General features: G+C 25.1%; 2 protein-coding genes across 3 annotated transcripts; one reads left to right on the forward strand and one right to left on the reverse strand.

Annotated features, from left to right (window-relative positions):
* Positions 1–24,994, reverse strand: LOC122507806 (SEC23-interacting protein-like). Of its 2 annotated transcripts, none has more exons than XM_043620723.1 (9): positions 24,703–24,994; positions 14,603–15,016; positions 10,694–12,156; positions 7,856–8,326; positions 4,910–5,060; positions 4,290–4,714; positions 3,792–4,152; positions 1,171–1,495; positions 1–940 (listed from the first exon to the last, which is right to left on the reverse strand). In XM_043620723.1, exons 1-9 carry the CDS (start codon positions 24,833–24,835, stop codon positions 691–693), a joined length of 3,993 nt encoding a protein of 1,330 aa, XP_043476658.1. In that variant the 5' UTR covers positions 24,836–24,994; the 3' UTR covers positions 1–690. The 2 variants fall into 2 exon arrangements, with proteins under 2 accessions (XP_043476658.1, XP_043476657.1); XM_043620722.1 differs by having other exon boundaries at positions 4,910–5,087.
* Positions 15,064–24,285, forward strand: LOC122507808. Its single transcript, XM_043620725.1, has 13 exons — positions 15,064–15,912; positions 16,006–16,103; positions 16,648–16,724; positions 16,787–16,918; positions 17,365–17,491; positions 19,014–19,259; positions 20,274–20,326; positions 20,476–20,589; positions 20,657–21,018; positions 21,097–21,292; positions 23,340–23,466; positions 23,565–23,738; positions 23,854–24,285. The coding sequence occupies exons 1-13, from the start codon at positions 15,650–15,652 to the stop codon at positions 24,042–24,044; spliced, it is 2,160 nt and encodes a 719-aa protein (XP_043476660.1). The 5' UTR covers positions 15,064–15,649; the 3' UTR covers positions 24,045–24,285.
* Positions 24,995–25,012: the final 18 nt, after the last annotated feature.

The following is a 25,012-nucleotide window of genomic DNA, read 5'->3' on the forward strand; positions in this document are numbered from 1 at the left end:
TTCTAAAAGAATACAATGATTTATTAAAATATATGTACACCATGCCAGTTATATGAAAAAAAACATACTGAAAGCATGGTACATTGAAGAATTTTTCCTTATGTACAATTTTTTTTTTCATTCGCATTCCCTTATTTTTAACACTTTCCCATTCTCTCGCACACAATTCGATATTTGTGTCTTATTGGAAGATTTATTATTATATTTCACTTCGTTGATATTTAAATTTTATATAGATTTATATATTTCACTTTTTATATTTTTCACTTTGCGTTTTTTTAGTTCGTTTTTTAGTTCTCATATATATTTCACTTCTGTACTTATATTTTCTGTATTATTTTTTTAGTTCTATTTATATATTTCACTTTATCTATTTATATTATGTAGTTCGTATATTTTATATATTTCACTTCATATATTATATATTTTTTTACTTTTAAATATAAAAAAACATACTGATTTAAATATACTTAAATGTCTGTATGTTTCACTTTGAATATTTTAATGACTCAGGTCAATTTATCACAATATTAACTCCAAGTTATGATACTTATCTCGTTTTCTCCAGTATATATATATATATATATTACTCTCTGTAGTCTCCTGTTAAAGTGAAGTTTTCCCCGAATATTTGGCCAATTAGGAATGTTTTGCGTATTTCGAGGTGTGAGATAATTGAGAGGGTGTCGATCACGATTTTCTTACGAAGCCAGATATTGGTGGGGGACCAACGGATTTATTGCTCATTGGTGCCGTTGGATCCACACCAGAATAGGATGATGGTGACGTTAAATTATTTTGATATGAATTCGATGGTCCTGGTGTTGATGGTGCGGAAACTCTTTCAATCGTAATATTCTGCGGCATTTGAGCATCTGCCTGAATGCCCATTGAGCCGTAAATTTCCTTAAGCATCAACAGCATCGTGTCTTCCGACTCCCTGCGAAAAGAGTTTTAGTTTTAGAAAAATTTCACATTTTCTTCAAAATAAAAAGAATAATAAGAATAATTTTCTTTTAAGTTTAGAACATAAAATTTTAGTATGAAAATTAGAATAATTTATTTTAAGGAAATTTAGAAATTAAATTTAGTAACTGAAAAATAATAATCTTAATTAAAAATTCTGGATTAATTAGAAAGGAAAATAATAATATTTGAAGAGCAACAAACCAATAGCAAACGTGACTTGTCAGTGCAAAGATGTACTCATTTATGTACTCGAAAGGCGCCTCTTGAAGTACGTAATCGATCCTTCGACCACCATTGAGATTTCCCACTTTAATATCATCTCCGCCGTCCTCATTCTGCAACTCAGGTTCACTTGGTGAATGAATTAATTGCTCTTCAACGACTTTATCGATTTCCTTCTCAAGAGACTGATTATCCGGTTTATGAAACATTGCCAATTGATAGACCGAGTTCCACGTACTTTTGACCGAGTCCAAAAACTTTTGCTTCAAATCAGCGCCAACTCGTGCCATTGTTTCTTTTAATTCTGAAAATTTCATTAATTTTTACTAAAGAAAACTTATTTGTATTAATTAATGGAAGAAAGATTATTTCAGGGTTGCCACGCTTTTGCTCATTTCAAATTCCCTGACTTTTCCAGGTTAAAAAATGGAATTTTTCCAGGTTTTTAAAACTACATTTATATTTTACAAAATTAATTGTAAAAAATTATTATAACATGAAGAAAAAAAATGACCGACTGATAAAATCATTATTATACATTATAAAAATATTGTCACTGTAACTTATTCAAAATTACTTTCATCACTTCAATTCAACTATTGTTTTCCAGAATTTTTAACAAAAATTCTTCTTTAAAGTAATTATAATAATATCATTTTAATAATTTTTGTAAAATTTCTTTGAAAATTTCCAAATTCTTTTGTTTACAATTCAATTTTACGAAATTTCATCGATTATTCGTAAATTCTTCAATAAAATATATATTAGAGAATAAAAACTTCAATTAAACTTTTTCAAAAAATTATATCTACACAATTTTCAATTAAAAGTATAAAAAATTCAAACATTCAAAGATTATAATATGAAACCTTTTCAAAATTCAATTATTTCTAAAAATTCCCGCTATAATACTTTCTCTCTAAATTTGAATTAGTAAAAATGTTTACTAATTGGAATTAGTGAATGACTTTTTGCTTTTGAATTAGTAAATTTTAATATTAAATTAGTTGAAACGACTATTTATTAGTAAAATCTGCTAATTCAACAGCAAAAAGCCAGTCACTAATTCAAATTAGAAACATTTTTACTAATTCAAATTTAGAGATTTTAATATTCAATTATTATCTAAAATTTTAACTGAAATTCATTTTTAAATCAATTCTTACTGGAAATTCTACGAAAATTCAAATATTTAAATACAAAAATAAATAATTTATTGAAGAATAAAATGTTTTTTAAAATTGAATTCTTTTAACACATTTTAATAACATTTTTAATAATAATTTCATTTTTCGAGAAAATAGATTAAAATTGTATTAAAAATAATTGAATCTCTGTAAAAAAATTTGATTGAATTGAGAAAAGTTTTTAAAAATAATTGAAATTTTGCCAAGAATTTTATTAAAATTTTTAAAAATAATCGAATTTTGGAGAAAAATGTTATTATTTATAAAGATAATTGAAATTTTGAAGAGAATTTTTTTTAAACATTTTGACCATAATTGAATTTCTGCGAAGAATTATATTACTTTGGAAAATAATTGAATTCTTGAGACGAGTTTTTTAATAATATTTCTTTTTAAATACCTAATTGAATTCTTTTGTGAAATTCTATTGAAATAGTAGATATTGAAAATAATTGAATTTTGATAAATTATGGAAATTAATTAAATTTCTACGAAGAATTTTATTAAAATAATTTTGAAAAATAATTGAATTGTTAAAAAGAATTTCATTAAAATTTTTGAAAATAATTTAATTCTTTTAAGAAATTTAATTAAAAATTTATTGACAATAATACTTAAATTCTAATAAATAAATTATAGGAAGGCTTTTTAAAAGAATTGAATTTCTTTGATGAATTTTAATAAAATTTAAAAAAATAATTATATTTTTCGAGAAATTCTATTAAAATTGTATTAAAAATAATTGAAATTCGACGATGTGTTTTATTATTAATTTATGAAAATAATTGAAAACTTATAAAGTTTTTTATTACTTATAAAAATAATTGAATCTCTTTAAAAAATTTTATTATTAATGAAAATAATTGAATTATTGCAAAGAAATTTATGAACAATTTGTAACTTCTATTAGAATTCCTGTGAAATTTTTATTATTTGAATAATTCAATAAAAATTGAAATTTACAAAATTTCAAATTACAACCTTTTGAACTTTATCTATTTATGAAAATTGTAAACGCAACTCTTTTAAAATTGAATTAATATTGAAATATTTAAGAAAAATTAGACTTCAAGAATAAACACAATAACTTTAGAAAATAATAATTTTCCATTATTCCGATCAAAATTCTCTGACTTTTCCACGTTTATAAAATTCCCTGACATTTCCAGGTTGCGTGGCCACCCTTACAAATAATTTATAACAATTTTGTTTCAACAATTCCAAACAAACGTACACCAATGAAATTATAAGATTGATTCTATCACTTGGTCGAATTAATAATTAGGAAAATTCAAAATAGAATGGTAGAAATATATAAAGAAACCAGGACAAAAATATATGAAGAAATGGAAAAAAAATATCTAAAGATAAATAAAAAATCCTACTTGAGAATGGATTGAATTTTGTTTTTACCTAAATGCATTCGCTTTCTGCCTTTGTGATGCGGTATGAGTTTAGGCCGGAACTTATGTGCTTCAGGACTAATGAGAGATTCGACTCTGTAGGCAACTGGATCAAAGGGATGAAATATGTTGAAGAATGCCGGGCACGTTGGTAAAGTGAAATCCTCTCCGAGTGTATCAATCCCTCTGACAGTGACGAACATTCCAATTGGACTTCCAAGAGCGAAAAAGGCTTGTGGATGAAATGACAATTGAGGATAGTGAATGTATGGTTGTCCGGTTCCAGCCGCACCCATAACGTAACTCACTTTTCTGCTCAAATTCTTCTTCTTCACGGAAGCTAACGATTCCGATCCGGCACACTCAGCTTCCTATTAAGACAAGCAATCATGGAAAAAGTTTAATCTTTTGAACCAATTTTCGAAAAATTCGACAAATGTATTGAAATTAATTCAATAAAAAAATCCCACATCCAAAAGAAGTAATTTTCAATTTCAATTATACTCACTTCTTTAATGTCATCAAGTTTCTCCTCCGGAGGTGGATTCTGATGACAGAGAAGATCGAAGATAATTAGACTTCCTAATGAATGGCCTCCTAAATAAACGTTTCCATTGAAATTCGAATTTCTTTCATTGAACAGAGAGAAGAGACGATTTAGTTCGCTGCCCACGGCTCTCATGATAGTCTGACAATAAATAGGACTCGTGTAGAAGAGAATATCGAGTAACGTGTCATTTGTGAAATGACGAAGTTTCGGTATACTCGTAAGAGTGATTGCTTGTAATTTTTTATCGATTCCAGTATCCTCTGAATGTAAAGTCGCATGCCAAGATATTGGTAAGACTTCTATTCTATTCACTACACCATGATCGCTCGCTGATCGATAATGTGATTGCACTAATTGCAAAGAGATACTTCGGAATTCATCAACTGCGAAAGAAAAATTAATTTCAAATTTAAACATTTTGTCAGTGTAAATAAAACAAATTGTAAACAGATAATTCAACATATAATTCAAATTGCAGATAATTCCACAATTATTAAGATTACAGAGCTTTATTTATTAGTTAATTTTTTATTAGAAAGAATAGAATTTTGTAGTATTTTTCTTTACAGTTAACTCACCAACTTCCTCGACAGATCTGAATTTCAAATCGCAAACACTGCCGATTCCATGTACCAGGAATAAAAGGTGATCCACTTTCTCAGGCTCGCCTTCCTCGATATGAAACTCATCGACTCCTCTTTTCACGACCCTGGGCCTCTTATTGCTTCCCTGTAAATATGTACTGTCCTCTGAACCCTGAATAGGTCAGGATTCAAACAGGAACGTGCGTGTGTTACATCAAAGATGAGTGAAGAGTTAACAAAATGATTGAAAATGAGAAGCAAGTGCAAAGAAATAAAAATTCACAGAAAAATTAAAACTGTCACAAAAAAAGGCGCTCGATTATCCTGCAAATTATAATTTTCCATTTATATAACATTTCAATATTTCTTCTTTTTCTAATTAATCCAGGGTTACCATAAAAATTTAATTTTGTTTTTCCCTGATTTCCAGACAAAATTTGGACTTTTTTCCTGAATCTAAAGAATATTCTGATTCACTCTAAAAATAATTAAATACTTCAAAAAAATTCTATTACATTTATTTACGAATTTCTTTAATTGTAAAATTATTCAAAAACACCAATAATTTCTTTTTTAAATAAATATTTCATCATTACCTATTATTTTTCTATAGGAATTAAGATTTTCAAATTCAATAACTTTTGAGAAAAATATTATAAAACATGAAGAAATTCAAGATGACAGAGTGATAAAATCATTATTTTTTATCATCAGAATATTGTAACTATAAATTCAAATTTTCGAAGATTTTAATTTGAACCCTTTTCAAAATTCAATTATTTCTAAAAATTCACGCTATAATGCTTTCAATATTAATTTATAATTTAAAATTTTAAGTGAAATTCATTTTTTAATCAATTTTTATTACTAAATTATGCGAGAATTCAATTTTTTAAATACAAAAATAAATAATTTATTAAATAATTTAATTTTTATGAAGAATTTTATCAAAAATTTTTTTAAATAATTGAATTCTTTCGCCGAATTTAAAAAAAATTTAAGAATAAATGCAATTTTCTATCATTTTATTTAAAATTGTACAAAAATTAAATAATTGAAATTCTGAGATAAGTTTTGTTATTTATGAAAATAATTCAATTCTTGCAACGAATTTTATTAAAAATTTTTTTAAAGAATTTAATTCCTGTGAAGAATTTTATTTGTGAAAATAATTGAATTCCGGAGAAAAATATATTATTATTTATGAAAATAATTAATTTCTTGTGAAGAATTTTATTCAAATTTTTTTAAATAATTGAATTCACGAGAAAAATATATTATTATTTATGAAAATAATTGATTTCTTATGAAGAATTTTATACAAATTTTTTTAAATAATTGAATTCCCATAAAAAATGTATTATTTGTGAAAATAATTGAATTCTTAAGAAGAATTGTATTCAAAATAATTGAATTATTTAGGAAAATTTTATTAAAATTGCAATTTTATTAACTAAATCTTGTAAAGAATTTTGTCAACATTTTTTTAAATAATAGAATTTTTAAAAGAAGTTTATTTAAATTTTTCGAAATAATTGAATTTCTCAGAACTATTCTTTTTTTAATTTTCTGAATATATTTAAAATCCTTCGTGAAATTTCATTAGAAAATTAAAAATAATTGAATTGGTGCGAAGAAATTTATAAAAAAATTGATAAGTAATTGAATTCTTGTGAAATTTTTATTAATATTTTGTTTAAATAATTGAATTCTTTTGGAAAATTTTATTAAAATAGTAGATATTGAAAATAATTGAAATGAGGAAAATTTTTGAAAATAATTGAAATTTTGCCCAGAATTTTATTAAATTTTTTGAAAATAATTGAATTTCGGAAAAGAATTTTATTATTTATAAAAATAATTGAAATTTTAATCAGAATTTAAAAAAAATTTTTGAACATAATTGAATTTATTCGAAGAAGTTTATCATTTTTGAAAATAATTGAATTTCTGTAATCAGTAGTTCTTAAAATTTCTATTTAAATTCATTAAAAATTGATATTTTCTAAAATTTCAAATTGAAACCTTTGAAGTTCATCTATTTATGAAGATTGTAAACGCAACTCTTTTGAAATCCAATTAATTTTGAAGTAAAATTAATCATTAAATAATTTATAAGTAATAATTTTATGATAGTTGTTCAAGAATTAAGTTATTTAAAAAGATATTATTATCAGAAATAGAAAAAATTGAAGGGTTTGTATTTGAATTATTTGTAATTTCTTTTTCCTGATTCCCCTGACCAATGCTAATTTCCCTGACTTTTCCCTGAATTCCCTAACCTGTGGCATCCCTTTAATCCTTTTTAATTTAAAATTAAATTATATTCTTTGAATCGAAATAATTTTTTTTCATTAAAATTAATTTTTAATTTATTATTCAAAATTTAGGTGGTGCGAGTATTAAAGAAATAAAAATCTGAAAGATAATCGTATCAAATCTGAGAAAATTAGTTAAAAATTCTTATCAATCCATTATATTCTGAATCGTTGAAATGTTATTCTTAAATTATTATTCAATTTTTATCTCCAATTTCCTCTCTGATCAGCGAAAAAATTTCCTATAAGCAATTATTTATAAAAATGATTCACATGACTAATGAGTCGTGTGAATCAGTATTATAAATAATTTCTTGTTTTCAAATTAATTTACAATATTGAATTTAAGTCTCCACGTAATTCTCCTCAAATCTTCCGAATCGAATATTTAATAAACAGAGAGTAAAAAACAAGCTTTAAAAATTATTTTTAAAATAAGACATAAAGCAAAGAATAAAACAAAAATAAAATAAGCAAATAAAAAACTAAAAATGTAATTTAAACTAAAAGTTAAAATTTTCCTATAGTTTCTTATAAAAATTTTCCTTTCTGATCAAAGAGAAAATTAAAACATAATTCAAGCACAAAATTAGGTAGATTGAGAATATAGTAAACTACTCACTGGGACAGCCATTTCCGGCGAGGCCGTTTCCAAATAGTGAACTTGGACTGTGGGACTGTGGAAAATAATATACTCTCCATTGTTCAAGTCGATTTTTCGATTCCAATTATTATTATTGCACGCCTGTTTATATTCCTCCTCGAATTTAACAGCTACACTTTCTTCATAAGGTGTGTATCTTGATTCGGAAGATCCTTTATAAAACCAAGAACATCTCCTCACTTCCGTTGCTGGTCCCGGCCAATAAATCGGAATTCTCTCACGTCTCAGAATGTCAACATCGTAACGACCACCGTCGGTTGCTACCTTAGTTTCCGGACTGATTTCATTTGAATTGTGTACCTCCTCTAGATTTAAACTGTCATGCATAGAAAGTGGAACCCACAATACCTTGGATTCGACTTCCTTTCGGAAAAACCAATGGTGGTATACTGGTCTGTACTGCATTCGTTTTTCTGTTGGTCCAACAGCCTGAAAATTACCAAATAATAATTAAAACCACAAATACTTTTACTGCAAATTTAAAAAAAAAATTTAAATAAAAGTATCAAAAATAAATTAATTATTGGAAGTTTTTTCTATTTTTCTACTACAGGGTTTCCACAAAAGTTTAATTTTATTTTTTCTTGACTTTTTCCTGATTTATTTTTTCATAGAATTAAGATCTTTAAAAATTTCCACGATAATAATTATAATAATATGATAATTTATAAAAATTACTATTTTTGCTTTCTAAAGTTATTTTTGTGATTTTAATTCAATTAGGTACTTTGTAGAATTTTCAACTAAAATTCTTCTCTAAATTAATTATTTTTTAATAAGTTTTGTTAAAGTTCTTTGAAAATTCAATTATTTAAAGAACAGAAAGTTCATCTAAAATAGTTCCGAAATCCATTTGATTACAATTGAATTTTATGAAATTTAAATTATTCGATAATTTTTCCATTAAATGAAATTATAAAAATTATTAAATTATAATTCAACTAATATAAAAAATTGAATAAATAAGGTTTTAAAAAAAACTAAATTCTTTAGAATTCTTAATAACAATTTTTTAAAATTCAAATTTTCTAAAACTTTAATTTCAAACCATTTGAAATTCAATTATTTATAAAAATTGTAAACGCAACTCTATTAAAACTAAATTTCAAGTTATTTTAGAATAATCGTGTTTGTTAATAATTGTAATTAATCATTTGATTACTGAATTTTAAAAGAAATTTAAGAAATATTTAAATTCGTCTTAAAATTTTATTACATATTTTTTTAAAATATTTGAATTCAATTTAGAAATTTTATTAAAATATTAAAATAATTAAATCTTTCGAATTCGCTAATTTTTTTTTATATAATTGGTTTTTTTAATAATTGTAATTAATAATTTTATTATTAAATTTTATTAAAATTATTTATTATTTTTTAGGTAATAAAGAATTGAATTTTTTTGAAGAATTTCTTTAAGTTTTTGAAAATAATGTAGTTTCTTTAATAATTAATTTTAATTAAAAATATTGAAAGCAATTGAATTTTATGAAAAATTTCTTTCGATTTTTGAAAATAATTATAATTAAAAATTTGATTATTGAATTTTCTTAACTTTTCTCGAATTAATTGAATTTTTCCTAGAATATTATTACAATTTTTGAAAATAATTAAATTCTTTCGAGAAATTTTATAAAAATTAAATTGGAAATAATTTAATTCATGAAATTCGAAAGCAATTGTATTTTATGAAGAATTTTTTTCAATTTTTTAAAATAATTGTAATTAAAAATTGTATTATTGAATTTTCTTAACTTTTTTCGAATTAATTGAATTTTTCCCAGAAAATTTATTACAATTTTTGAAAATAATTAAATTCTTTCGAGAAATTTTAGAAAAATTAAATTGGAAATAATTTAATTCATGAAATTTGAAAGCAATTGTATTTTATGAAGAATTTCTTTCGATTTTTTAAAAGAATTGCAATTAGAAATTTTATTATTGAATTTTCTTAACTTTTTTCGAATTAATTGAAATTTTCCTAGAATTTTATTACAATTTTTTTTTCTCTTTCGAGAAATTTTATAAAAATTAAATTGGAAATAATTTAATTCATGCGTAGAAATTTATTATTTATAAAAATAATTGAATTCTTATGAAAAATGTTATTAAAATTAGTAAAAATAATAATTGGATTCTTTCGAAAAATTTAATTAAAAATGTATTGATAATAATTGAATTCCTGAAAAGAGTTTTATTATTTATAAAAATAATTGAATTCTTATAAAGAATTTTATTAAAATTTTTTTAAAAACTTGAATTGTTTCGCAGAATTTTATTAAATTTTTAGAAGATAAATTATAAATAATAAGATTTTGTAGTTAATAAGTGAATTTTTATAAATTTTGAATCTAAAAGTGTTCAAAAACTGAAGTTGATATTTAAAAATAAAAAAATTTTGTAATTTGTAATAACTTTATGATAGTTCTTTAAGAATTAAATTATTTAAAATAAATTCAGTTTTATATTTTGTAAAGTTTAATTATTGTCAGAAATAGAAAAACCTTAAGTTTTTGTATTAAAATTCGTGGTGATTTCAAATTTTGAAAGGCAAACAAAAAAAAGATTCAAGAAGAATGAAATCTGTTTAATATTTTCAAAGACTGCTGAACACCAAAATCCAGAATGTTATTATAAATTCTAATAATTTAATATTTTTCCAGTAATTTTAATAAAATTCCCTGACCAATTTTACTTCTCCTGAATTCCCTGATTTTTGGCAACCCTGAACTATTTTTTTTACTATTTGTAGAAGAATATATTTAAAAATTTCCTAACAGATGATTCATGACTCACCAAATTTTCCAGACTAGGTGGCACAGTGCCTTGCGTCACTCGACTCATAGGATTCACTGACGTTTGAACAGGATTGAGCGTCGCTGTTCCTGTTGATTGTGGAAGAACACCAATTGTAGATGAAGGCGAATAACCACAAGTGACGTCAACATTAGTGACACTATCACTCAAACTCTGGACATCGTGTTGAGGAAATGATAAACTAGCAAAGGGATCATTTCTCGCTTGACTGAATTGATTCGTAAATTGATTTGGATTATAGAATGTAGGAGCTGTTTGAGGACCAGCGTAAATTGGATTCAAAGTAGGATTCACGGTAGGCTGTGAACTTTGATTAATACTCCAATTTGAATGAGAAGGCACCTGTGCCAATGGTTCATTCAAAACACTCGAGAAAGCTGAATTACCAGACTGAAGATTTTGATCAACACTGATCAACTGAGGAGCACTTTGATTTGAATGACTCAAAGGATTAAAAAAAGTCGGTATCTCTGAACTCTCAACAGTCGTTGATTGCTTCACACTTACACTTGAATGATGATCACCCAAGAAAAAATTAGCTGTTGATAAATTCGTCACTGAATTCGTGTTGAAACTTTGTTCAGGTCTTAAGAGAGAAATTTCCGTAATTGGTGCATTTAAATCAATTTCGGTGAGCACTTCTGATGACTTACTCTGATCTTTATCAAAACTGCTCGTCAAATCAGTGAAATCTCTTTTGGAATCAGTTAGTTTATCTTCGGAAAGAATTCGTGACGTAATGTCCGAAACGTCTGTGGATAAATCACTGGATTTTTGCGCTGATAATTCCTCCTTTTGCTCGGCTATTAAGTGCTCTAATTTCTCACTAACTTTAGCGGCAGAAATTGGAGTGAAGGTCTTATCATCATTGACAATGTTGGTCGATAAATTTTGCAGTCCTTCAGAATGGATCAATCCTTCCTTGAAGAAATCTTTTTTCTGCTCTGTGTTTATCGGATCGAAAACAGGTCCTGAATAACTGACTCCACTTCCGGGATAGAGGAACGGAGATTTATCATAGGCGGCAAAACTGGAAAAACCAGTGCCTGCGGGTGTATTCTGTGGGGTTAGAGGTTCGGGAATACGTGCGGGAATTGCTTCAGGTGCAGAAGAAAATAATCCAATTTTCGGCGGAGAATAAACTGGGGTTTGAAAACTAGCGGAACTTGTGGCTGTTACAGTTGGAATGTTACTGAAAGGACTTTGAATGGCACTTTCTTGATTCGAGGCAGGTCCTGTGCTTATTTGCGATGACGGTGAATTGAAATTTTCACTTGGGAGAGCTGCGTTTGGATTGAAAAATTGAGTAGGTGGAAAAGTGACTTGAGGGGGGAAAACAGGAACCGTTGGTCCTGGATATTGCTTCGTAGTATTCGATGTCAAATCCGGAGGTGGTGCGTACTTCAGTCGCCTTTGATTGCCAAGTCGATATGATCCTGCGCCTAAAAATTATCTTACTTATATTCTACTAATTATGAATATCTCAATATTTATAAATATAAAATTTATTTCGTTTAAAAATTACAGGCTTCACACTCGATAATTAATTTTAAAAAAGTAGCGAAAACTAGCTTTATGACTGAAAAAAGTAGTTAAAAAGTAGCTATTAAAAAATTAAATTTGACGACTAAAAAACTTGTTTTAGACGATTCACAAAATAACAAAAATTTGATTCTGACTTTTTCTTAATTTTCATAAAACTATTTACCTGAATCCTGATAATAACTTCAATTCTAAATTTTTGCAAAATTCAATTATTTTTTAAATTTTAATTTTAAATTCTTCAAAAATACGATTATATTTCAAAATAATTTTTAAAAGTAAAAAAAAATAACATTTTATAAAATTTGTTTTAATTGAACTTGATAAAATGTCCAAATAATTGGAAATTTAATTTAATTTTTTAAAATTATTTACTAGAATTCAACTATCTTTAAAAAATATTTAATTACCATTTTTCAAAAGACTAATTTTTTCAAAATTTCTAAAGTAAATTTTTTTGAAAATTTTTCATAAATAGGCATTTAAATCATTGTTTCTTTTTCCACATAATTAACATATTTTATATACTTACCCAATGTAAAACTCTTTTTAAATTTAACTATTTCTAAACATTACAACTGTAATTCTTCAAAAATTCAATTTTTTTTTCTTTAAATTTTTAAATAAACTTATTTAAAACTTTAATCATATTCTAGAAAAATAATAAATTAATAATTATACAAAATAAAAATGTTTTAAAACAATTAAAATTTTCAAAGATTTCAATTTAAAAATCTTTTGAAATTTAATTATTATTTCTAAAAATTTATAATTATAATATTCTTATAATATTCAATTATTATCTCAAAATTTATCTGAAATTCATTTTTAAATTAATTCTTACAGGAAAGTTCTGCGAGAATTCAAATATTCAATTATAAATAAATAATTTATTGAATAATTAAATATTTCTTAAAATTGAATTGTTATAAAAAATTTTAATCAAAACATGTAAGAATATTTGATTTCTTTCGAAGAATTTTAATAAAAATTTTTAAAATAATTGCATTTTTCTGAAAATGTATTTAAAATAATATTAAAAATAATTAAAATCATGCGATGAGTTTTAATATTTACGAAAATAATTGAATTCTTGTGAAGAATGTTATTAACTTTTTTTTAAATAATTGAATTCCCGTAAAAAATGTTACTATTATTTGTGAAAACTTTATACCTCATTGTAAAAATTTTTTCTGCAAATTTTATGAAAAAACTATTTGAAATAATTCAATTCCTTCGAAGAATGTTATTATTTAGGAAAATAATTGAATTCTCATGAAGAATTTTTGATAAAGTTTTTGAAAATCCGATTTAAATTCTTTTTGAAGAATTTCTTTGAATTTTTTTTTTAATAATGGAGTCTCTTTAATAATTTTAATTAAAAAATTTTGATAATATGTACTTGAATTTTATGAACAATTTCATTGAACTTTTTAAAATAATCATGTTTGTTTATTATTAAAATTAAGCATTTAATTATTAAATTTTATTAAAATTTTAGAAAATAATTTAAATTTTTTTGAAAATTTTTATAAAAATTGTATTAAAAATAATAATTAAATTGTTTCGAAGGATTTATTAAAAGTTTAGAAAATAATTGAATTATATTGAAAATTTTTATTAGAACAAATTAAGAAAAAAATTGAATACTTTCGTGAAATTGTTTTGAATAGAATTGAATTTTTGCAAAGAATTTTACTTTTCATAAAAATAATTGAATTGTTTCGAAGGATTTATTAAAATTTTAGAAAATAATTGAATTATACTGAAAATTTTTATTGGAACGAATTAAGAAAAAAATTGAATACTTTCGTGAAATTATTTTGAATGGAATTGAATTTTTGCAAAAAATTTTACTATTTATAAAAATAATTGAATTCTTACGAAGAATGTTATTATTTATGAAAATAATTGAATTCTTGCGAAGGATTTTATTCAAATTTTTGAAATTAATAAACAAGAATAATTAATTAGTAAATTAGTTAATAATTCAATTTGTTTAAAGTTTCAATCTAAAATTATTCAAAAATCCATATTTGAAAATAAAAAATTCTGTAGTTTCCATAATAATATTAAATTGAATATCACGTTCCGCGCGTAACATTTGCTACTTAATTAATAACTGTTAAGAATAATTCTTTTATTTCTATTAAACTATTAGTAAATTTAAAATTTTGCAAATTCTCAAAAAAAGAATAAAATAGCTTTTAGTGTCAGAAATGTAAAATAAAGTATTGAAATAATAGCAAATCGTAAAAAAAATATTAAATAGTATTTTTTTAGTAGATGAGTGCGAAACCTGCATTTAAAACTTTATAAACAATTTGAAACAGAAATTATACTAACCACCACTCGGAGGAAGAGTCACAGGAGGCGGCAATTGCTGGGGAGCAACAGGATTTGGTTCGAACGTCGGTGGACAAGATTCGAATGGATTTGTAGTTACAAAATTTGTTGAGCCAGCAAGAGGTCCGTAAGGATTTTGCCCATAAGGATCCACATGTTGTACAACTTGTTGAGCTTCTTGAATTTCCTGTTTACTATTATCTCCCGTAATCGACGACAGTGATAAATTTGGCAGTGACGATAGAATAGAAGTAAAATAACTTTGCTTCTGTCCCTGAGGTGGCGATGTTTTCTGTTCTTCTTGAAAAGAACCTGCAGAAATCGTGTTTCCAGATGAATAATCCACCGTTGGGTTTATCGTCGCAGGCAATGGATTAGCTAAGATAGGTCCAGGCGGTCCCTCTGGTACTAAATCTGTAAATAAAATCACCCAATAAATCAATCATTCAAACAAATTTTGATTCAAAGTTTTCAATTTAAAATTAAACAAAAAATGAAAATCTCTTTTCTGCCCAGTACCCATTTGTCAAATTTTTCAATTATGAAACAAAATTTCCAAACAATATCTATTCGTGACAAATTTAGACAATTCTGTAACCTAAATTCCTCAAGAATCTTTCATTGAGGAGAGTCAATATTGAACCGGACGTTTTATGGCTACATATAGGAAACGACATTGATCTGATAAAAAGGCACATCCATAAAGTGAAAATTTCTTCTACTTTCGACAAGACACAATCATAACAGGATGAGATAACAAACATCTTTTGTAGAATTTTGTATCCCTTCTTCTCTATTTGTTTTTCTTTCTTTTGATGCTTGTCTTATGTCAAACTTACACATTACAATCTGGTACACGTAACTACACAAAGAAATGAAAAAAAGACCAATTGTGCAATGCAATTCGTCGACACCCAGGTTTACTTTTACGTCAAAGAATCGCAATGAAACACGACCTGTCTTTTGTATACTTAACTATGGACTTTATAAGTAGGGAGCTCATAACTAATAACTAGTCAGTTTCATTTTTTTTTCGGAATAATCACAATGTTCGTGCGAATAGTGAATTTGTGTCTTCTCATTTTTTCAGTGAATTTGTGTATTACTCAGGGAATAAATACCTCAATTAATGATGTAGACTATTTGCAATTAAAAAGATTCCTAAATCGACAAATTTCCCTTTTAAAAAATAATAACAAAATTGATAAAAATACACCACTCGGGAAATTACTTCGAAAATCGAATACTGAGGAAAATTCTGATATTCAACAAGACAGTGAATTTTATTTGGGAAATATCAAATGCTGGAGGTTTGACAATTTTTTCATAAATCAGAAATATAATTTTATTTTTATAAATCTCAATTTCGAATATTTTTACAAAACGAAATTTTTTCCATTAAGGTACAATATCGAGAAGAAAACTGTGAAAATTTCCGAAGAAGAAAATAATCGTTTCATGAATTTTGTGTGGACATTTACGAATGAAGAAAATTCAACAGGTGATAATAGAAATAAAATTAAAAAATACGCGATCTAATAATGAAAGTTTATCAATGAATGAAATAATACGATTATATCCAATTTCTCCCGGAAGAAAAGAAGTTTATCAGTTAATCATAAATCACTTCCTTAAAATAAATATTCAGTAAAGAGAATAATAATGATTCAAAAGAATATTATTAGCAATCATGATAGTTAAAACAAATATTACAATATGCATAAGTTCAATGGAACAAAAAAATTAAGTTTCAACAGCATTTTTATTTATTAATCATCTTTACAGATATCGATTAACTTTTTTATTCACTTTGTGTTAGAAGTTCATCGTTCATCTAATATTAGATTACATGAATCAATTTAAAGTGAATAAAAAATACGATTTATAGTAATTCAGTGTAAATTTTCACACTCTATAATTATAATTTATAATTTCATGATATCATTATTTAAAAATATTTATTACCAGTTTATAAATTCATAAAAAATAAATTGCTGTTAAATTTTTACTACTAAACAAATAATAAATTTGAAAAAATATTTTAGTTACTGCCTCAATTCCCATCAATAACAGAAGTACGTTTGTCACAAAAACTGCGAATTCGGATGAAAAAAGAAGCGAGGTAAGAATTTTGTATTTTTTTTCGTAAAAAGACAGTCTTATTTCGAATTATATTTTTTACAGTTCTATTTTGTTGTTCATTGTAATATACCTAAGGACAAAGATAATTTAACCAAGGAAATGAAATTTGTCAATGAGACAAATTCGAATTTTAAAGCATTTACAAACACTGCTGGACAATTTCATAAATCTCACGTAAGTAAAAATTTTAATTTAGAAAAGTAATTTGAAATATAATGAAAGATTAAAAAAAATTATGATTAAATAATTTATTATATATGACAAACGACATTATCGATTTTCAATAAAATTGTGCAAGAAACGAAATTCTTTGTTTTTTTTCATATACGGTCAAAGAAATGACGCAGAAATCCGCAAATTGTTTAGAATAATTTCACAATCAATATCACAAGTAATCAAAGTTTGTTTATATTATTTAAGGAGTTGTTGTCACTTCACGCTGTGAACTGCAATTTTTTTTCCTTTACTTTTTCTCAATGTAATGTCATTTTTTTTGTCCAAAGTTACATTAAAAAAAAATTTATCTTTCAAATGTTCTTTTCTTCTTATGCTTCTTTTTCAAATTCAATTTCTATGACAAAATTCAGTTGTAAATTATTCGAAAACTTTTTTTCTTTCAGGAAATTCTTGTCGATCAGAAAAATTTGACGAATTCACTGGAACAGAAATTTTCTGTTAAAAAATTCGTGGACAATCTCAATATAGTTGTTTTGGGAAATATTTCAAAAATTGATCTCCAAATTCCAGGTAATTAATAACAAATGTTTTAGTCAATTCATCCAAGTAAACAAAATTTTCTTATAAAAAAATATATCTTAACTGTCGTCTTGATGCAATTTTCTCTCATTGAACGTATACGCAAATTAGGTTGTTTCTAAAAATAAATATATCGACTGCACATATCTAGATATATTTAAATCTAGAAACTAGCAAATACTCAAGAGGGAAGATTAATCTCTTCTGGCAGAATTAGAAAAATTTCAAACAGAGATTTATTTCTTATTTAAAGTAGAAGTATTATTTAAAGTAGAAATTGTTTAAATAAAAGATTTTTTCTACTTGTGTAGAATTTCTTTTGTTTAAAGAAGAATTATTAAAAGAATCACACTTTCTTTAAATGACGATAAAATAATGATAAAAACTTGAAAGTAACTAGCCGAACTATAAGAATATTGAAAAAAACAATAAAAAGGAAAATTTTACTTATCAGTTTTTACATAACAAAAGTTAATATTTCCCAATGTTGTAAACCAATCCTTTCGTTGATTAGATAGGAACAACATTGTTAACATAACAAACCAAAGTTCAAATATCAAGCAAACCTCAATACAATCACACCTGTTTCAATAAAAAAGAAACTAAAAAAACTGAATAGAATTATTCATAGTTTCTAATTGCTATTCATCACATTCATAACTCATTTCCTGATTGAATTTATTTTCCCAAAAAATGGAAACAAAAACTGTACTTTCTATCAAATTTCTAAGTAACTATTGTTACTCAGAAAGAATGTAAGAAAACAAACTTTTTCTATACTGGAAAAGTATCAAAAACTTTCTATTACAAGAAAAGAAGTTCTATTTTGTAAATAAAGTTCGTATTTTCAATTCTTGACAACAATGAGAAATCTCTACTTTGAATATACATATCAAAAAATATGTAAACGATGCCAAAAGACAACAATAGATTTTTAACAATATAATCATAACAATTCGTTGAGACAATTCGTCTCCAATCGTTCTTTGAATCCAATCTTATTTACGGAGTGCACCATTGACTCATTCAAAGGAAAATAATAAAAAGAAAAAAAAAAAATACTCGCAGTGAAAAAAAATACCGATATATCATCTTCCAAATGTCTTACGTAATTGAGAACACACATTATCTTTTTTTCATCTATTATCCTACACAAAATGTACACATACTCCAACGTCCATATACTACCTTGAAATTTAACAGAAGAAAAATAATTCCCAACCGATCAATAATTGTCAAAGACAATATTATCGACAATGAATTTCGTACAAAAAATTATTCTCCCCCAAAAAAGGCACTATTCCACAATTTGTCAATTTTGTTATTTTATATTAATAACAAAAGCACTAAGTGATCTTGAAAATATGTAGAACACGTCATCTACAACTAGATACATGGTCCACTTTTCCCTAAAACTAAAAATAATCAATGACATATTTTAATAACAAATTGAATATATATTTGAGAGAATTTTTTTAACTATTTTTACTAGAAAAAAACAATTACTTTTCAGTTGATCAAGAAAGACTCTTGCAATGGAATGAAAATGGAAAAATATCGGATATAATGCGTTCCTTAGAGCGCATGACTCAAACTATGGTGTTGCGATTGAATGTGCGCAATCCTCCACCGGGCGAATGGTCTCTTAAAATTACACCCGGTGAAAATTCAAATTATCATTTTATTATCGCCACAGTATTCAATGATTCGAAAACAGAAGAAGAGGATCGTTTCAAACACAATGACAATGCAACGGACGGTGAGATAATTGATGTTATTTAATTATTTTCCAATGTTTTTCCAATTCTTTTGCAATTTTTTGAATTCTCGACTAAAATCGAAACCTGAGGAAATGGAATCTAAACGAATCAATTAACAATTTATTCTAAAGTTTTATATATTTTTCGTCTTCAAATTGAATTTTTATTATAATCAAACAAATTAACAGTGAATTTTCCAAATGAAAAATTTAATTTTTTAATAAAATAATTTAATAACATTATTTTAATAAAATACAATTTTTTAATAATGCAAAACTAAACATTTTGTTAATTTAAATCTTAAAAACTTGTCGATCATGAAAAAGAACAATTTAACAACAATTTTTATTTATAAATAATTATTTGACTCCACAGCAAAATATTATCGAAACAAATATTTAAAATTCAAATCATTTTCTTTTTACACAACAAAACATTTAACTTCCTTCAAAACTTCAAGGTCAGTAGTTATGATAATCAAACAGAAAAAATATTCTACTAATTACGCTTCAGTTCTTTTTTTTACAAAAAGAAAAGATCTTAAGAACTTTACACTTTGTTGTCCATTTGAAAAATTACGCAACTGGAAAAAGTGGAAAACTTGAAAATTTTCTTGTCACACGCGTGGGACAATTTTCCATAAATCAACTTTTGTTATTATTATGAAGCGCGGGAACTGTACTCTTGACAGTGCTAAATCCGACAAGAAACTGCTATGATCTTGGCACTAAGCCTACAAACTCGTTTTGTTATGCGAAGTAGTATTGCCCTTTGGCCACTGTTATGCACACTAAACTGACGTACAACTTCAATGCATTCATTTCTGACGTTCTCACAAGAAACTATTTGCAAAATTTATTCCCCCACTTTTCAAATTTCAAAAAGAAAAAATTCGCTCTCTCTCTCTCTCTCTCTCTTTCTGAAATCTTTTCCTTGTAAAAATTTCACCACATAAAGATAATAATTAACAGCAATAAATTTATAATGTAGATTAATTTTTTTCGTATTTATAGAGTTCAAGGAAGAGCGACAAGAAGAAATTGTTGCAGAAAGCAGATTTAACGAGGTAAACAAAATGTGTGACGTTCTTTTTGAGCAATAACAAGAATGTTGTCTCAAGATTGAAACGTAATGTTTTTCTCTGTAGAAGTAGAAATAAGTAGAAAATTATACAAAAGCGACTTTCGATTGATTGGAAAAAAATATATTTTACAGAAAATAGTCGAAAAACCGAGGAATATATCTTCGATTCAAATATCTTCGAGATCATTTGAACTCGATGAGAATGACAGAGAAGAAGATCGTAATTTGCAAGCAGCTGAACAAGAGGTAAAACAATTGTACAAAAAAAACTTCTGAATAAAAATAAATAATTAATCCTATGAATTATTATTAGAAATGGATTCCGGGAAATTTGTCACAATCGACAAATTTAGAATCGAGAATTGCTTTTCCAGACTTCAGTAAAGAGGAGATTGTTAATAATAACAGAAAAGTATTAGTTGGTCCACAAATAGAAAATCGAATTCAACACGAATCTTTGGAAATTGACGATCTCACAAGAAGTACAAGTGACGGTTTTTTCCAAAAGAAATTAGTTACTGTTGACGTGAGCTCAGACAGTAATCTAATCATAAGAACAGGATCAGGAAGAGTTAGAATAGTTTTCGATGTCAAAAACAATCAGATCAAAGAATCAATTTTGTGTTATAGAGCCTTAGGTTCACCCATCGAAGTAGTTCAAGTATATCCCTCAAAGTAAGAAAAAAAAATTTATTTACAATTTTTTCAAAAAATTCGAATTTTTAATTCTAACATTTCCTTTTTTTTCATCAGTCCACCTTTAACGGTGAGCCCATACTGTAATTTAGCGACACCAGGACAAATAGTTACAGTTACAGCGGAAATATTCATACCTCTTGGAATATCGGACACCGTTAATCCTATAACACTTACTGTTCTGGTTGATGGTTCGGAATCAAAAACAATAAAAAAAACGGCTAATTTATTCATTCAGAATTCAAATCTTCGGGTAAGTTAACAATTTGATAATTTTCCAGGGCTCGAACCAGTGAAAGTATTTAAAAATATGGACTTTAGGAACCAAACATGAAAAATTGCGGATCAATTACTGACAATAATATAACCAGTCCGAGTAATAAAATCATTATCAATTCAATTACTTCTTTAAATCAATTATTTTTAATAATTTTTGAAAAAGTTCTTTGAATTTTCAAATCCATTTATTTGCAATATTTAATTTTACGAAATTTCAATTTATCGTAAATTCTTCAATTAAAAAATAAAAACTTCAAATAATATAAAGAAATTCAATGAAAAAATTTCAAAATTCAATTATTTCGAAAAATTTACGCCATACTTTTTTTAATATTCAATTATTATCTAATTATAAGCCTACACTTATTTGGGAAAGAAACAATAAACTAAAAATTGTTGCACAGTATTATTATTATCTAATTATTATCTAAAATTTTAACTGAAATTCATTATGAAATCAATTTCTATTAGAAAATTCTACTAGAATTCAATTATTTAAATACAAAAATAAATTAATAATTTATTGAAAATTGAATGTTTCTTAAAATTCAATTCTCATAAAGAATTTTATCAAAAAAACTTTTAAATAATTGAATTCTTTTGACGAATTTTAATAAAATTTTTAAGAATAATTACATTTTTCGAGAAATTTGATTAAAATTGAATTAAAAATAATTGAAAATCTGCGATGAGTTTTATTATTTGTGAAAATAATTGTATCCCTGAGAAGAATTTTATTATTTTCGAAAATAATTAAATTTACACGAAGAATTTTATTACTCTTGAAAATAATTGAATTTAAATTTGTAACTTCTACAAAATTAAAAATTTTCTTAGTGGTTTTAACTAAAATTATTCTTTAAATCAATTATTTTTTATTATTTTTGAAAATTTTTTTTTTTTAATTTTCAAATTCATTTGTTTACAATTTAATTTGACTAAATTTCAATTGTTCGTAAATTCTCTAATTAAATATATATTAGAAAATAAAAACTTTAAATAATTTCAAAAAAAATCCGCAATTAAAGTTTCTCAAAAAAAATTAATTCCACAGAATTGTTAGTTAAAAATATGAAAATTTCAGATTTTCAAAGATTTTAATTTGAAACCTTTTCAAAATTCAATTATTTCTAAAAATTTACGCACTAATGCTTATAATATTCAATTATAATATAAAATTTTAACTGAAATTTATTTTTGTATCAATTTTTATTAAAAACTTCTATTAGAATTCAATTATTATTTAAATACTAAAAAAAAATTTATTGAATAATTGAATATTTCTTAAAATTGAATTCTCATAAAGAATGTTATCAAAACAATTCTTAAGTAATTGAATTCTTTTGACGAATTTTAAATTCGATTAAAATTGTGTTAAAAATAATTGAATTCCTAAAAAGAATTTTATTATTTACGAAAATAATTGAATCCTTGTAAGAATTCTATTATTTATGGAAATAATTGAATTATTGCGAAAAAATTTGTAAATAATTGAATTCTAGTGAAATTTTTATTATTTTATGAAAACATTTAAATGTTTGCTTAGAATTTTATTAAAATTTTTAAATAATTGAATTCTTTTGGAAAATTTTATTAAAATAGTAGATATTAAAAATCATTGAATTGAGGAAAATTTTTGAAAATAATTAAAATTTTGCCAAAAATTTTATTTAACAAAATTTTTAAAAATAATTGAATTTCGGAGAAGAATATTATTATTATTTCTTAAGATAATTGAAATTTCGACGAGAATTTAAAAAAATGTTTGTTCATAATTGAATTTCTGTGAAGAATTTTATTACTTTTGAAAATAATTGAATTTCTGCATTCATTTGTAATTTCTCTAAAATTCTCCAAATTATATCGTCCAATTTACGAACTTTTCGTCCTTTTTCAATCAAATTACGGACTTTACGGACCTTTTTTTTAAAAAAAAAAATGACTTTTACGAGATTTGCGGACCTAGTTCGATCCCTGATTTCCCCTAAAATTTGGACAATTGAAAAAAAAGATATTTTCAGAAATTCGACGATACGAGACCAATTATTAAATACTATTTCAATAATAATTGCGGAGGATATTTGAGAGAAGATAGATGTTCGAAGAGTATTTGGAGCGTAGACATAACTGTACAAGATGTTGATTCAGGTATTTCAATTTTTTCCCCCGTAGTTTAATCTTTAATGAGTACAAATTACTATTTTCATTGACTAGAGAAATAAAATATTTATTTTCTATAAATCCAGGTCTAAAACTAGTGACCTCATCTCCATCCGGAATTGAAACACAAACCGATTATATCAGTGGAACAACCAATCAAGTAAAATTTTTCTATTATGCAACCTGTTGTCATCGAATTGTCAACATATCTGCCGTTGATATGTACGGCAATTACAATAATCGCAGAATAGACGTTACAGGTAGAAAAAAAAATATTTCTAAATTTTACGTTTAGTCGCTGTTGTTGATAAAAATACTTTTTATCAAAAATACGACCTACTTTTCTGATATTTTAAAAATGAAATATTTTTTCAGAATGGGACAACCTGAACGATGGAGAAATCATTGCGATTGTAATGGGTGTTTTGTTTTTGATATTATTGATAATTTTCATTATCTTACTGATTATGTACTGTCTGAAGAGAACGAAAAGCCGGGATTTGCCGTATACACAAAGATACGGATCTGCATCTCCTGAACAAAGGCCAGAAAGAACTAGATTTTAAATTTTCCGAAATTTTCCTACGTTTTCATGATTGTAAATATAGAAATAGCCGTGCAAATTTTCTTTGATATTTTTATACGAAGCGACGAATATAAATTATTGTATTTCCATGTACCACTTAAGAGAATTATAATCTGAATTTTCCACTTAAAGTAATTAAACGAAAATATTTAATGAAATATGTAATCTCAAGTCTAGAACAGAAATTTATGTATAAGTACGTCATTGTATTATTATTAAAATATTGTATTTAAAATATTTAATAAAATATGCTTGATTATAGTAAAATTATTTTAAATTAAATAACAGAAAATGGGATTTTTCAGTTCTATCAACAAAAAAAAAAAATATCGTATAAGCACAAAATATGCTGACACCAAAATAAAAACACTTCTAATTCCTTTCTAAATTGAATACGTAGGATTTTAAATTTTAAATGCCAGAGCTGCAGTACCGACAGATTTATTTTCCATCTGTTTTTACCGTTTTTATTTTTATTGCTTTGCGCAATAGACATAGAAAACCCCATTTTTTCCGCTATATGATAAATATGATAAATATCCTTGGTCACGAAGGTTATGATAACAATAGAATTTTTTCATCTTTTTTTGTATAGTAAACTTTAAAAATATAGATTGTACAAAAACGAAAAATCTCACCGTCACTTAAAACAGCTGGTGTAGTAGGTGTTACAGGCATAAGTAATGCATTTTCCCCAAAATTATCAAAAGGATTTCCTTGTCCTGCCGCGGAAAGCAGAGGATTTTTCACTTTTCGAATCGTATCACTCATGTTCAAAATCGATATTTGTAGTTACAGAAATATCAACACAGCCATCACAAATTAATAGAAAGTGAAATTACTTTCCCTCACAATACTCTGGTACTTCCACTCTTCCACGTAGGCATGTGTACGATGTATAGACCAATGTGTATTACCTGGGAATTGACAACCGCTGACGAGAAGATG

The sequence above is a fragment of the Leptopilina heterotoma genome, unplaced genomic scaffold (assembly GCF_015476425.1).
Source record: "Leptopilina heterotoma isolate Lh14 unplaced genomic scaffold, ASM1547642v1 Lhet_51, whole genome shotgun sequence".
In the NCBI taxonomy this organism is placed as follows: Eukaryota; Metazoa; Arthropoda; class Insecta; order Hymenoptera; family Figitidae; genus Leptopilina; species Leptopilina heterotoma.